Source organism: Lissotriton helveticus, chromosome 6, assembly GCF_964261635.1.
Source record: "Lissotriton helveticus chromosome 6, aLisHel1.1, whole genome shotgun sequence".
Lineage (NCBI taxonomy): Eukaryota > Metazoa > Chordata > Amphibia > Caudata > Salamandridae > Lissotriton > Lissotriton helveticus.
The window spans coordinates 1,788,251,552-1,788,267,301 of record NC_136067.1 but is presented as its reverse complement, the minus strand read 5'-3'; the positions used below and the strand labels follow the sequence as shown (position 1 = coordinate 1,788,267,301).

General features: G+C 44.1%; 1 protein-coding gene across 3 annotated transcripts in view; it reads left to right on the top strand.

Annotated features, from left to right (window-relative positions):
* The window catches only part of PPM1B (protein phosphatase, Mg2+/Mn2+ dependent 1B), a 187,626-nt gene that overhangs the window by 115,872 nt on the left and 56,004 nt on the right, over positions 1 to 15,750 (top strand). For all 3 annotated transcript variants that reach the window (XM_078649681.1, XM_078649682.1, XM_078649680.1), the window contains one exon: positions 5,826 to 5,883. In XM_078649681.1, the coding sequence (XP_078505807.1) occupies positions 5,826 to 5,883 (58 nt within the window). The remainder of the gene's footprint in view (positions 1 to 5,825; positions 5,884 to 15,750) is intronic.

The following is a 15,750-nucleotide window of genomic DNA, read 5'->3' as shown; positions in this document are numbered from 1 at the left end:
CTCTGTGCCCGCCCGACACCTCCCTTTCGCCCTATTCACTACCGCACCCTCTGACACTCCTCTTCCTCTGTGTCCGATTGTCCAGGCTATCAGCTAGCCCTGCAGATGTAGTTTATGGCTCCAGCTGTAAAGAATCACCCCTCTTCAAAGGAGTTATAGTAGATCAAGGCCCACACCCGATGAGATTCGTCACACCACACGTGTTCCTACTATCTGAAAACCATCCTGTATTGTGATTGGGGAGGGGACCGAGCCTGAAGCGGAAGATTCTAGGAATGACTCTTTGTACATCAAAGTTTTTACAATTATGTGTCACATTAAAAATATATAGCACTCCAACAAAGTAGTAGGAATATAAAACTTTAATAACATATAAATATATACAACAAAACAAAAACAGTAAAAACATTTAAATAACGAAGAGACCGTGGCAATTTCTTTTGAATTCCTGATAAGGACATGTTACTAGTTCTTTCAAATTATGAAAATTCAGAAGATGTTGCCTGGGGGTGGGTCGTCAGTAGCAGTCTGTTGTACGAATAGTTCCAAGGCAGCAGAACGCGCTGAAATCTAGATGGCACGAAAGTGATGTCTAGTAAGTTGCCGCCCAGCAAATAACGGCGTGGGGCGCCGCGGGGGTGAGTGAGTCCAGTAGGCACCACAGCTATGCTTACCGGCATTGCAGAATTACTGCTGGGGACAATGCCTGTGCTGTAGCAGGGTCACAGCAGAAACAAAAAGGATTCTGTTGAAGATGTTGTTGGTTTTCAATTTGAAAACAGTTCTGGTGTCAACTGCTATGGTAATGTAGTGGTTAATGTTTTGTTTTCTCTAGAAAATGTAAGAGGGGGAGGCAGTCCAAAGTTCCGTTAAAAGGGCAAAGGAAAGGATCGGTGGTTTGAACTATCACTTCAAAAGGGGAGGGGGTGCAACAATTTTTCCTACCGGGTCACACTGTGCTTTCACCGGAACTGAGGTCTGCAGGATTCTAGTAATTCAAAGTGAGGCTGGCGCCAGCATGGGAGCGCCGACGTCCCGCGGATACAGTTTCGTCACTCCACGGGCGATCATGGCAGTCATTCCCCATCGGGGGTCGGAGACTCCCGCGGCTCCTGTAGAATCTTCAAGGTCGTGGAGGACTACGGTGGTGGAGTCAACCAGTGACCGGGCCATTTCTTCATGCTGGGCCCGCTCTTGCCAGGTCGATCGCCATTTTGAGAGTTCGGCAGCTACCTGCGATCGCGGGGTCACATGAGCGGACGGGCTCCACCCTGCCGGGCGAGACGTTGCAGCATCGCCACAGTGGACGAACCCTTTTCGGGGCGCCTGGAGCGCTGAGGGTGCAGCTGGGAAGCCTTCACCTGAGGAGGCGGGAGAGGCCTGTTCGCACCGTCTCTCCCTCCCAGTGCACCCCACGGCGCCCCGCTTGACATTTGTTATGGCCGGTGGCGATGAGGACGGGGGGGGGGGTCGGATGCATGTGCAAGACATCCCCCCCAGTGTTGTCAAAGCCATTTTTGAAGAAAGAAGTGGTGCCTGGCGTGTTGCCGCTGCTATTACGAAGGAGAAAAGAAAAAATGTCCCGTCCGTCTTTGGGCCGGGCTTCCGGTGGATGTCGGCCGGACGCCCCTGGCTCTGGCCCCATGAATGAGTTCCTTGGTTTATCGGCTGCAGCCGGATCCCGTCGGCCTCGGCCCCCCGATAGTTGGTGGCCGGACCGGAAGAGCATGTGGCCGGACTACCTGAAACTCTCAAGGGCCACCGCGGCCGGACTGGGAGAGAGAGGGGAGGGTCGAGGAGACATTCCCCCCCCTGCAACTCTTCAGCGTTGTAAAGACAATCCCCTGGCCGGGTCCCGCTGGCCTCGGCCTCTCCTCCGGCTACACCCTACGTTAGGATCTCCTGGCCGAGGCGTGGCAGCAGGACCCGCCTTATATGGGCTGCTCCCGGCCGGGCGTAGCCGCAACCCTGCCCCACCTTGGAAGTTTCCAGAGTGGGGGCGGATGTTCTACTGACTTGCATTTTCCCTAGTCTATCGATTTTTTGGGCGTGGCAGGCGGTGGGACAGCGAGGGGTGATTTGGTTTCTCTTACTGTTTTTCTGGTCTCTCACCACTGGCATATTTCTAACGTTTTCTTGTTTCTAGGACATTAATAGGTTTTATCATTACGTTATGTTATCGTTTCTTTGTTCGTTGTTTAATAAAAGTTCATGTTAATCAGTGGCCTACTGATTTTCGTTTTCCTATTCTTTTCTTTCCAGGTTGTTTCATGCTAAAGTTTCTGTTAACAGGATACAGTGATCACTTCGTTATTATTGCATATGTCCTTTTCACTAGGGGTGCTCTCTGGTCGGGCCAGATGACGTATCTCTAGTAAATGGTCCGGGTGAAACAGGTGCATCAATCAGTGGGGAGTAGATAGGCATGATAGATTACAACGGGGGAGAAAGGTCCGCATTACGTACCCTTTCACTATTTGCAAAGATTTTCCTACGTATATTTGCAAACAGGGAATACCTCCAAAAAGAACCAATTCCCAAACAGTCAATGTTTGGGGAAATAATCAATCAATGAGGAACGAAATAGGCACGACGTGTTAAAGGTTTGCGTTACCTACCCTTCACTATCTGCAAAGGGAGAGAGAATATTCCTATTCTTCCTCGTTTGCAGGCAGAGAAGATTCTTAAGAGAACCAACTTCGAACAATTCAATGGTCGATTCAAACAATCAACAAGGGGTACTGTGAACACAAATGAACGCCGCTTATGTACATACACATTGGTATTATCAACAGGTTGTTCCTAATGTTTCTATTTTAGGGAGGTCAAAAAGAGATCCCATTAGTGGCCTACTGATTTTGCTCGATTCCTTTTGTTTTTTTACACGATTTTTCGCTATCTGCAAAGACTAAACAGAGTATTGCGACTCTGTGCTTGTTTGTAAATAGAGAATGAACCAAAGAGAACAATCAATCAAATGGAGAGAGAAGCAGGCACGACGGATTACAACGGGGGCAAAGGCCTGCGTTAACTACCCTTCACTATCTGCAAAGAGAGAGTACTCCTAATTGAAATGAGGGGTGGGGGGCAGCATTCAAAGCAGATCAGTGTGCATAAACACGAAAATGTTTTTACTTACCACGTACTTGACATTTGACAGCTTATGATATTTGCTATTAAAAAACCATTGAAATTCACTGAAAAAACCATAGGTTATAGACCATATATAGTTAGGAATTAGCATTTAAAAAACCTTATTTTACTCACACAAAACCATTGAAATTCCATATATAGTTAGTTGCACTAACTATATATCGCGCACCCGCAATCCACTGCTGATCATGTCACATATTACATCATTCATGACATGGTCAGTGACATCACTGATGACATCTCAAATGACATCACTGATGACATCACTGATGACGTCTCATTTGACATTCTTGTGCTAATACGATAAACCTCTTCAGACTCTAATATAACCTTAGATACACTCAGTGTATACAGACACTCACACACTGCCACTCATCCATGGAGTTACTCACACACCCAGTCAGTCAGGCAAAGAAACAATCTCACCTCCATTTCTTCAACTATACAGTTAAACACACCTTACTTATTGAAACATATACTAACACATATTTACTCTCTTATACAATCCCTGATACAAGTTCACAATGATCGATACAACCACTCACTCATTCAGTGGCTCTCATGCACAGTTATTTATATATGCCAACTCTCACATGTACTGTGTTTTACATATGTACTTACTATGACATGTAGCATTGAGATATCCATTCACTCATCAATACACTCATGCACACAGTCAACTGCCCATGTAGCTGTTTCCACATGCACTCTTGAACTCATACACCTAGTGAATAAACTGCTCACACATCTATGCACAGAGTCACACACCTTCCAGCCACCCCCACACAAACTCAATCTCCCATAGAAATACTTGGGCAACCAATTAATAACACATATAGCCTCTCGTATAGCTAATGATCAACACATGCAGCAGTTTACATCACAACAGACATAATGATGCACAAATTAAGACAGTTTAGTCACTAACCCATGCATTCAGTGAGACACATTTAATCACTCTCATACAGTCAGTCACGCACCTACTAAATCCTTCATCCAGACACTTATACATCCACTCATTCTTCAATATGTAAGACATATTTTAACTTTACAGAAACATACAGTCACTGGATGTTGTCATCAGTGATGTCATCAGTGATGTCATCAGTGATGTCATTTGAGATGTCATCAGTGATGTCACTGACCATGTCATGAATGATGTAATATGTGACATGATCAGCAGTGGATTGCGGGTGCGCGATATATAGTTAGTGCAACTAACTATATATGGAATTTCAATGGTTTTGTGTGAGTAAAATAAGGTTTTTTTAAATGCTAATTCCTAACTATATATGGTCTATAACCTATGGTTTTTTCAGTGAATTTTCAAGGTTTTGTAAATGCTAATTCCTAACTATATATGGTCTATAACCTATGGTTTTTTCAGTGAATATATATATATATATATATATATATATATATATATATATAATCTTTCACTCTATCCCTCCACTATCCTTTTTAATTGAAATTAAGACTAACATGTTCACTTCTCAAATTCCATATTAAACTATACTAATATAAACCCCAAATAACTGAATACCATATCCACTACTCAAATTACTTCATATATACCGTCATGTGAACAAGGCTCTTGCGAGCCGAAACGTCATGAGGCTTTTTTCTGCACCTTAATTAAAATCTTTGGAGCACTACAGATGGTCCGTGTGTCCGTTAACTTTTTCCTGGCTGGAGGTGGTCCAGAGCGCGAGGAAGGTGACGGTGTGGTTGAGATATATATATATATATATATATATATATATATATATATATATATATATATGTATATGTATATATATATATATATATATATATATATATATATGTATATATATATGTGTATATATATATATATATATATATATATGTATATATATGTATATATATATTCATTTTTTTTTTTTTTTTTTTTTTTACTATACTAATTTTCAACAGTAATCCTTTATGGGTTCTGGAGTGGCTTGCTACTCGCCAGAAAAGCACTTCAACACCTATCTTGGGTAACAAGTGCTATATGAATGCAAATTGTTCTTCCCCTTTTATCCCTCTGCTATCCTTCTCACTCCAAGTAACTGACTAATATCCACCACTGAAATTACATTTATATTTCACCAAATTAATTCACCACTAATCCTTTGTAGGCTTCATGAATAGTGTGCGTCAACAAGCGCTATATAAATACAAACCTTTGTCCTCCTCTATCCTTCTGCTATCATTCCAAATACCTGACTAACCTATCCACCACTTAAAATGTACTTGCATGTTTCACTATACTAATTTAACAATAATATCCTCTATGGGTCCCGGAGTAGCGGGCTACTTGCCGAAAAAGCACGATATAAATGCAATTACAATGCAATACATCTGCACTGAAGTCCTTTCCCTCTTAAGCCCATACATTTTACAAGTTTCTAATATAAGCCTCCTAAAACAAAATAAGCCAGGTCTTCATGACAGAAAGATATTTAGCTCTTGGTACCACATCGTATTTTAACTTATTTGCCTAAGTAATTAGACATGGACTCCTATTCACATTAATACTCTGCTAAAGTAATAAACGTAACCGAGGAATGCCACGGACAGAATATGGTTTTCTATCTTCCAAGGTACAGATGCATCATTTGGTTTATAAAGAAAAAAAGTTAACATTTTCTTTCTGTTTGCATTTTTAGACGCAACATTATTGAAACAGTTTATAACCGGCTGAATCCACACAGAGAGAATGATGGGGTAAGTAATTATATTTAAATCAGGTGTACTTTAAATAATTCAATCACTAGGGATATGGGTATGGAATTTTATGAAATATCTACAGGATGATTCAGAACTCTACTTGTCCTGTTAAAAGTCTACTTGTCCCTTTTGGTGAGATGCAGTGAGGAGTGTTTATTGTATCAGAGCTCTGATAAGACTCGGACTATGTCAGTCATCGTATTTTATCAGGGTCTGGAATTTAGCGAGCCTATAAGTTTCTTATTGTTCTGGAATCTACATAAAAGATTTGGAAGTAGGTGGAAAGCTGTATTTACAAAATTGCACTACACAAGTGAATCTGTGTGCACCAACCAGCTTACAAATTTAAGGGCATATTCCAACTCCTGTAATCTTGTCCCCCAATAGAAAAGATTGGACATTTACTTCAGACAAGGAAAGACATTAAAGGGTTTTCATAGACAGGAAAAAGATGGGCGGGGTGTAGAATCTGTTCTCCCTTAGCAGATTTTTACATGAGCAAATATGTACATGAAAATGAAATTCCCAAGTTTGCTGTGAGTATGGGTTTTAGGCCTAAGTCTGTAAACGTTTGAGGTACTGAAAATTGTAAATCTGTAAGCATGCAAGAACATATACTTTTGGATGCACTTTTGGTATTTTTCTTTAAGAATTGGAGCCCTACTTCAGAATGTTGCTGGTGGTCATTTTAGAGACTATTGTTTGTTTTTGTTTTTTTTAATGTAGTGACACGCATCAATACATTTTTCTTGCAACAAAGCATTTCTTGAATTTATCTAAAAGTGCACAATGATTTAACAATGTGTTTTTTAAGAAACACATTTTTTGTGTTGACATCTTATTTTGAAAACAAACAAAACCAGTCTTGCTTTCAGCTGATTGAAGAATATATACACATAATCAGGAAGTGTTCTGGGACATTGCAAGGAACATAAAATTCTACACGTTTCAACACCGGTGCCACTTTTAGCATTGCAACCTGAGCTCACTGCCTTCCCTTAAAAGGCTCACCCTAATTGTGAAGATGTGTTTGAGGCATGTGTGCTGTAGATACACATGGTTTGCATACTCCTGCCATCTTGTGTTGGGTGCAGATGTTAGCAAATTTTTCTTTGAAGAAGTCTTTTCCAGTCACGAGTGAAGGTGACCCCTCCCTTTGTGTGCATGGGTATTGCGCACAAATTGCCTCTATTAGATTTTTTTTCGGCCATCTAGTTCGAACTTGGTTTGCTGTGCTTCGGGCGAGAGCTTTCATTGCAGTCCCTTTGGTACGCAACCCACTGTACCCTCATCTTTGTTTAAAACATATTTTCCCAGCCTTCGCGTGTCGAAAATCAGAAAACTATCAGTTGGATCGACTAAACTTCAACAGCAGCCTTCAGGCCTAGCCCGCTCTTTCATTTCCATTTGCAAGATCAACATCGAGTAAATCTGCAGATGGGATGCACTCCATTTCAATTCTTCTGCCTTCTGTGCCACTTCAGATATCCGCGCACCGACTTTCACAAAGTCTAACTTGTGCTGAGTTCTGAAGCACAAGGAAAAAGACTGCAACGCTTGTTGCTCATTCTGATCGAAAAAGACCCACCGAGACCACTGGACACGACGGAAAGAAGTGCAGCGACAAAACACCGATGAGACCCCCCGATATCTTCAGAAAAGATATCGAACAGGAAGAAATGGAAGCGTCGGCAGTGGAGGAAGACTAGGCTTTCTCCGTCCAAGATTCAGATTCTGAGCTGGAGATAGAATTGGAATCCCAAGACGGTCCAACCGGCCAAAGTGCTGGAAATGCCAAAGCCCCTTTACCCACAAAACACGCATCCATCAAACATAAGGCTTCTGGGCCACCACTGTTATCCGGCCATGGTAGGCACCAAGAGACTGCTTTTAATACCCCACCCCTCCCCCGGCTCTGCACCAAAAGCACAAGGTAAGCTCTCTGGTTCGAATCAAGCCAGCTTGGCACCAAACATTTTGGTATTGAAACAAAAAGACAATATTCAAAATCCTCCAGAGCCAATTTTGGAGACCATGCAGCAAAAGTTGGATCCGAAACAGAAAAAAACTGTATATAAATGTAGAAACTAGACATACGTTACAACAAAACCAGTTATACCAATCTCCAAAAGAAAAATAGACTCAGATACAAAATTCCTCTTAAGAAGAACATTGCTGCTAGCCCTCTTCTTAAATCCCCTACCCGTCCACCGGTACCTACTGTACCACCAGTAGACCTTCTGGATGTCGCACCACAGTGCTCTCCACACACCAATCCTCCGGACAAAGAGTCCAAACTAATAGATGCCTTGGGTAAAAGAGTGCCTGCACAATCAGCCAACCACTGGCGTATAGCCAATACACAAGGTCATTTGGCTAGATACGTTCAGGCCCACTGGAACGCAATGGAAGACTTACTCCAATATCTTCCAGAAGAACACAGAAAGAGGGCAGGAATTAATACAAGAGGGAAAACTAATTTCTATTCCCTCTTAGATGTGCATTAGATACTGCTGATACTGCAGCTAGAGGAGTCAACACTTGTATTCTCCTTAGATGACATGCATGGTTATGAATCTGTAGTTTTATACCATAATAAATTCCCCAGTCGACAAGGAACATCTATTTGGTCCTCAGGTGGATGATTAACTTGAAAAAATGGAGAAAAATAACAAAGTAGCATAGTCTATGGAGGCACTACAGCTACCTTATAACAGAGGATCCTTTTGCCGCTCATTTTATAGGGGAGGCTCCAAAAATACCTCCACAGATGCCAACACATCTTCCTATAAACCACAGAATCAGTATTTCCCCTCTAGAGGATTTTACAAAGGCAATTACAGAGGAACAATTTTAAAGGCAGAGGTAAAGGTACCCTAACACGTTTGTCTCCATCTTCCAACAAACAGTGACTTCATAACAATTGCCCCCACCCCACAATGATCATACACCTGTCCGGGGGAAGACTTCATCAATTTCTTCCCATTTGGCAGTCAATAATATTAGACAAATTGGTGTTGAATATTATCCAACATGGTTATTGCCTGGAGCTCACCAGCAATCCTCCCAATATTCCACCCTGCATTCACAAGCTCTCTAGAGCGCCAACAACTGTTCAAACAAGAAGTACAAGCTCTTCTAACAAAAGGAGCTATAGAACCAGTTCCAACACCAAGGGTCAGTTGTTTACTCACTTTACTTCCTAATCCCAAAAAAGACCAATTTTGGATCTCAGGCCTCCAAATGTATACATACTATCAGAACACTTCTATATGGTCACACTTCAACAAGTGCTTCCCCTTTTACAACAAACCATTTTGTCAGCCCTAGACTTAAAGGACGTCTAAGTTCACACCCCTATTCACCCACCACATTGCAAATACCTCAGATTTGTGGTAGCATGGAAACATTATCAATTCAAAGTGCTCCTGTTAACTAAAAGCAGTAGTAGCAGCTCATCTAAAAAGACAACAAATTCATGTCTTCCCATATCTAGACGATTGGCTCATCATAACCAACCCACGCCTCAAGTGTTTACAACAATCAAATTACGATAAATCCTCATCAATTGGGATTCACAATCAATGCACAAAAATCCCATTTTGAACCTACACAGCTGCCACCCCTATCTCTGAGCCATCCTAAACACTCAAGCAGGGTTAGCCTATCCCATTGCAGCCAAAAATTGACAATTTTCAAACACTGCTACTACAATTTCAAAGCAACCAATATAGAACCGTAGGAACGTTCATGCAACTTTTAGGGATGATGGTGTCCTGCATAGCCATTGTACCTCATGCAAAATTGATAAATGTGTCCTCTACAGGAATGCTTAGCCCAACAATGAAATCTATGACCGGGTCAACTAAAAATCTAGTGTTGGTAGACAGCCACACCCATCGCTCTCTGCAGTGGTGGAACACCCAAAACTTGTCAAAACAGCAGCCCTTTATTGACCCTGTTCCACAAGTCGTGCTCACAGCGGACGCATCCCTTACAGGGTGGGGTGCCTAGGAACAACATCTAAAAGTTTAAGGTCTCTTGGACACCAAACACAAAAATCTCCACATTAACTACCTAGAGCTTCTAGCTGTTCACCTAGCGCTTAAAGCATTTCTACCTCAACCAATTGGGAAAGTTGTCTTAGTCCCGACTGACAATATAACAGCTATGTTCAACATTAATTGGCATAGCCAATAGGTCTTGCCTTTAGGGTGTTATAACTGTTTAGATAGAGCTATTTTTATTTTTTAGATAATTAATTGTTCGAGGCATGTGGGCTGCTGACATTCATATCTTAGCATAGATCGCCGCCTAGTGTTGGGTCCGGATTTTTGCACCTTGTTGTCTTGGAAGAGTCTTTGAAGTATCATGAGATAGGTGACTCCTCCCCTGGACTACAGTGCGCAAGGGCATCTTCTCCATATTCAGATTGTTTTTTTCCGCCATTGGGTTCGGATGTACTTCAACAGCTTCAACTTCGGGACCGAAGTTTTCCAACTTTCTAAGGCCAAAACCTTCTACATTCGACAGTATTGTTTCCGCACGGTATCCCTCGACTCAACAACACTTCCACTTCTATCCGGTCGTCGACGTGGGCCGTTGGGCCTTTTCGACCCCACGTGGGCCTCCTGCTAATGGAAAGGACCCCGTTTAAAAAATGCCCAGTGTGTGGATTCAAATTTCCACACAGTGACCAGCATAGAGTATGCAACAGGTGCCTATCTCCAGAGCATAACGAAGAACACTGTCCAGCTTGTGGTCTGTTCCGGTCAAAGAAAACTATCCGGAACCGAAGAGCTGCTCGACAAGAGATGCAGCGGCAGGCACCAGAACCGGAAAACATTTTCGACGACTAACATGAACTCCCAGAGGCGGACGGCTCTGAAGATCTGGAAACAGTCACCGTAGAGGACCAGTCTGACTCCGATGACCAGATCACACCGGGGCAAACCATGAGTACCAAAGCCTCTACCCCGCCTCCACCTTCACACAAGGCTCCGGTCAAAGCATCGCCTAAAAGCCTTAGCCGCGACTGAAACACCGCTTTACCGACCCGGAGAAGGGCGCCGACCCGGAAAAGGGCGCCGAGGATTTTGGGTGTACCCAGAACAACAATGACTGTATCTAGACCCTGATACAGGACATATAACAGTCTACAATAAAAACAAAAGAAGACTGGACACTGAAGCCCCTTCTCCTGTTCCTCCTAAGAAAAAGGACTTTGGCACATCCACTTCAAGATCTTTCACACCTCCTCCTTTCACTCCTAACATGCCTTATGTTTCATATTATCCCCTGCCTATAGATTATGATGAGGAAGAAGACATGGGGAAGATCCTCAGGATGACTATCAAGGAAACCCGGATGATACATGGAGTGACCATAATGATCCTGATGACACAGATTATACACAACTCATAACCGACCCCCCTCCATACCCCACAAAGCCATCTCCTACTGACGACACTGTCGCTTTTAACCAACTAGTGGGCAGAGCAGCTCAGTATCATGGCGTATACATGCACTCTGACCCTATAGAGGAGGATTTTCTATTTAACACCTTCCCAACATCAGAGAAGAGTGTACGTGTACTACCTATGCTAAAAGGAGTACTAAAGCACGCACCAGACATCTTTAAAGACCCAGCCAGAGTGCGTGTCCTCAATCCAAGAATTGAGAAAATATAAACCGGCCCCTACAGACCCCTCTTATATCAGATCTCAGCTACCTCAAGACTCCCTTGTTGTATCTAATGCTAGGAAAAGAGCTAATTCACAAACAGGTGATGCTCCCCCTCCTGACAAAGAGTAAAACATTTTAGAAGCATCAGGGAAAAGAGTGGCCTCTCAGGCAGCAAACATCTGGGGGATTGCCAATACCCAAGCTCTCCTAGCACGCTATGACCGAGCACACTATGACAGAACACACTATGACCAACTGGAGGGATTATTACAACACCTACCAGAACCCTATAAAGCAAAAGCAAACCACCTAATACAGGAAGGGAAATTCATCACTAACGCATCCATTACATGCGCCCTGGATGTAGCTGATACAGCCGCTTGGTCTGTCAACACTAGTGTATTGCAAAGGTAGTGCAAGTGCTGGCAAAGGTACTGGAGGCTCACGTAGCCAAATGCCTTTCCAACTTCTTGGAAGATGCTGAGTGCCTTGACCCACATTAGGCGGGTTTCCGTCCCGCCCACTCGACTGAGGCAGTAGTAGTCTCGGTACTCGACTCGCTCCGTGATTGTGCAGACAAACGTTCCCCGCAGGCTTTGGTGCTCCTGGATTTGTCGGCCGCGTTTGACACGGTCGACCATACCATCTTGATCGACCGTGTCACTCGGGCCGGCATCCGGGGCACGGCAGCCAGCTGGTTGAAAGTCTTTCCTTGAGGGCCGTACTCAGGCAGTCCGCATGGGTGACCTGGTGGGCACCACTCAGATCATCACATGTGGTGTACCCCAGGGTTCTTCCCTGTCACCTCACCTGTTTAATCTCTACATCTTCCCACTCATTCAGGCTCTTAGAGATAGCCAGGTGACTGTGCTCAACTATGCGGACGACCTGCAATTACTGTTCACAATGGATAATTCTGACGCTTCTATATCTACCTTTCTATCCACCTTGAGGTTCATTCAAGCGTGGATGGACCAAAACCACCTGAAATTGAATCCAGGTAAAACAGAGCTGGTCCTCACAGGAGACAGTGCTAAATATTGGGGCCCGCATTACTGGCCGTCAGAAATGGGCCAAGCACCGACTCCCTCTACCTCAGCAAAGACACTGGGAGTCATTGTGAACAGTGACCTATCTCTTAAAGCACAAGTAGGTCAGGTAGTCTCCAAGGGCTTTTTCCAATTGAGGAAAATTCGGAAGGTCCGCCGTCTTCTTACCCGGGAGGCTCTGACGCAGGTGGTAATAGCCACTGTTATCTCTCATTTAGATTACGCGAATTCGATCTATCTGGGCCTGCCTCTGTACCTTCTGAAACGCCTCCAGATGGTGCAGAACCATGCAGCCAGACTGATCTTAAATCAGCCCAGATGGCAACCTGCCACCCCACTCCTGACAAAACTTCACTGGCTCCCTGTGGCTCAGCGCAGTACCTTCAAGGCAGGCTGCATGATTTTTAAAGCCCTACACTGCAAATGTCCCAAATTCATTGAGAGACTGATTATAAAGTATGCCCCAGTTAGAAATCTGCGCTCGGCCAATCAAGGCTTCCTTCAGATACCACCTTTTAAGCGCAAACGTGCGGGCGGTTGCAGATTCGGATTACTGGCCCCACGGCTGTGGAATTCTTTCCCTCTGGAGGTCCGGCTCTGCCCTGACCTTCTGTCATCTAGGAAAGCCTTAAAGACCTGGCTTTTCCAGCAAGCATTCCAGCAATAAATTCGGTCACCTGCTTCCCTGGTCATTCCCTCTATCACGGACAGCGCCAAGAAACCAATCGGTGTTAGTGCGCTTAAGAAATGTCTTTTAACATAACATAACATTGCTCCGCCGGCATGCCTGGCTCCACATTTCAAGATTTAAAAGTGAAGTGCAATCTACCATACTCCCATCAACCTATTAATCCGGATTTCTAATTTGGCCCTGCGGTTGATACCATCTTAGAAAAGATGAAAAAAAGATACTGACACCGCTAAGTCCATGGGTGCACTTCAATTTCAACAATCTAGGAGCTCTTTTCGTTGCTGCTCCTTTCGAGGCTCAGGCAGAGGCAACACATCCCAAACTTCTTCATCATTCAAGAGCACTACACAGGGCACCTTTAATAGAGGCTCCAATAGAGGAGGTTATAGAGGTACAATAACAAAGGCAGAGGACGTGGTAATAACACCCGAGCCTCCACCGCCACCAAACAGTGACTTTTTCACACTCCCTCCAGACCACTTAACACCAGTCGGAGGCAGAATAACACAATTCCTACCAGTCTGGAACGCTATCACTACAGACAGGTGGGTGACACAGATTATCCAGTATGGTTACTGCCTGGAACTCACTTCTACTCCACCCAACATACCACCCAAACACCGTCCAATGTCCAAAGAACACATAAAGCTGTTAAAACAGGAGGTGCTATCCATGCTAGAAAAGGGTGCCATAGAGCCAGTACCATTACAACATCAAGGGACAGGGGTATACTCTCTATACTTCCTCATTCCCAAAAAAGACGGCTCACTCAGACCAATATTAGACCTCAGACCTTTGAACCAATACATACTCTCATATCATTTCCATATGATCACTCTACAACAGGTACTCCCACTACTCCAGCAAGGCGACTTCCTCGCCGCAGTAGACCTCAAGGATGCATACTTTCACATCCCCATACATCCAGCTCACAGGAGATACCTCGGGTTCACAATAGAGGTTCAGCACTATCAATTCAAAGTTCTCCCCTTCGGGGTAACCACAGCACCAAAGGTTTTTACAAAATGCCTAGCAGTAGTAGCAGCACACCTCAGAAGGCAACACATCCATGTGTTCCCCTACCTCGACGATTGGCTCATAAAAGCCAACTCCTAAGCACAGTGTGCCAGCCATACCTCACAGACAATCCAGCAACTGCACAGTCTAGGATTTTCAATAAATTACCCAAAATCTCATCTGCAACCCTCCCACCTACAGCAATATCTGGGAGCAACAATAGACATCTCTGTAGCAAAGGCATATCCAAATCCAACCAGGATAGCCAACATTCAAAACTTTCAGGCACAACACTACCTACCAGCTCGAGTGTTAATGCAGCTTATAGGCATGATGGCTCCTGCATATTCATCGTCCCTCATACTCTGCTTCAAATGCGCCCCTTACAAGAATGCCTAGCACGCCAGTGGAACCAAGCTCAAGGACAACTAAAAGACCTAGTGTTGGTAGACAGTTGCACTTACCGCTCTCTGCAGTGGTGGAACCCACAAAACCTTTCCAAGGGGCGACTGTTCCAAGAGCCGGTTCAACAGGTAGTACTGACAGCGGACGCATCACTGACAGGTTGGGGAGCCCATCTCCTTCAATATACAGTCCAAGGTCTCTGGACAGTCAAACAAAAGACACAACATATAAACCACTTAGAGTTCCTAGCAGTATTCCTAGCAATGAGAGCCTTTCAGAAATACTTGCGCAACAAGGCTGTGTTAATCCGGACGGACATGACAGTCGGGACACTCTCTCTGCAACTGTCTCACCTAGCACAGAGCATATGGAAGTGAGCAATTCCACAAAACATTTATCTCCTGGCAGAACACCTCCTGGGGATAGACAACCAGATAGCAGACCTACTAAGCCGACACAGTCAGCAAGTGCACGAATGGGAGATTCATCCTCAAGTTCTCCAACCATTCTTCCAAAAGTGGGGACATCCAGACATAGATCTGTTTGCCACAAACAAAAACTCAAAATGCCCGTCCTTCCCCGCCAGGTTCCCACACCCGTTATCACAAGGCAATGCGATATGGATGAACTGGTCAGGCAGATTTGCGTACGCTTTTCCACCAACCCCAATTATTCCATTAGTGGCACGCAAACTAAGGCAACAGTCACTCGCAATGATCCTGGTTGCACTCACATGGGCAAGACAGCCATGGTACACAACGCTCCTAGAACTCTCAGTGGTTCCTCACCAAAGACTGCGCCTCTCGCCACAACTGCTAACACAGAACCATGGAGAAATCAGGCACCCAGATCCCAATCAGATGAACCTAGCGATCTGGCTCCTGAGGTCTTAGAGTTCGGATATCTTAACTTGCCTCCAGATTGTATGAACATTATCAAGGAAGCAAGGCGTCCCACTACCAGAGCATGCTACGCAGCTAAATGGAAAAGATTTATTATTTATTGTAATAATAACCA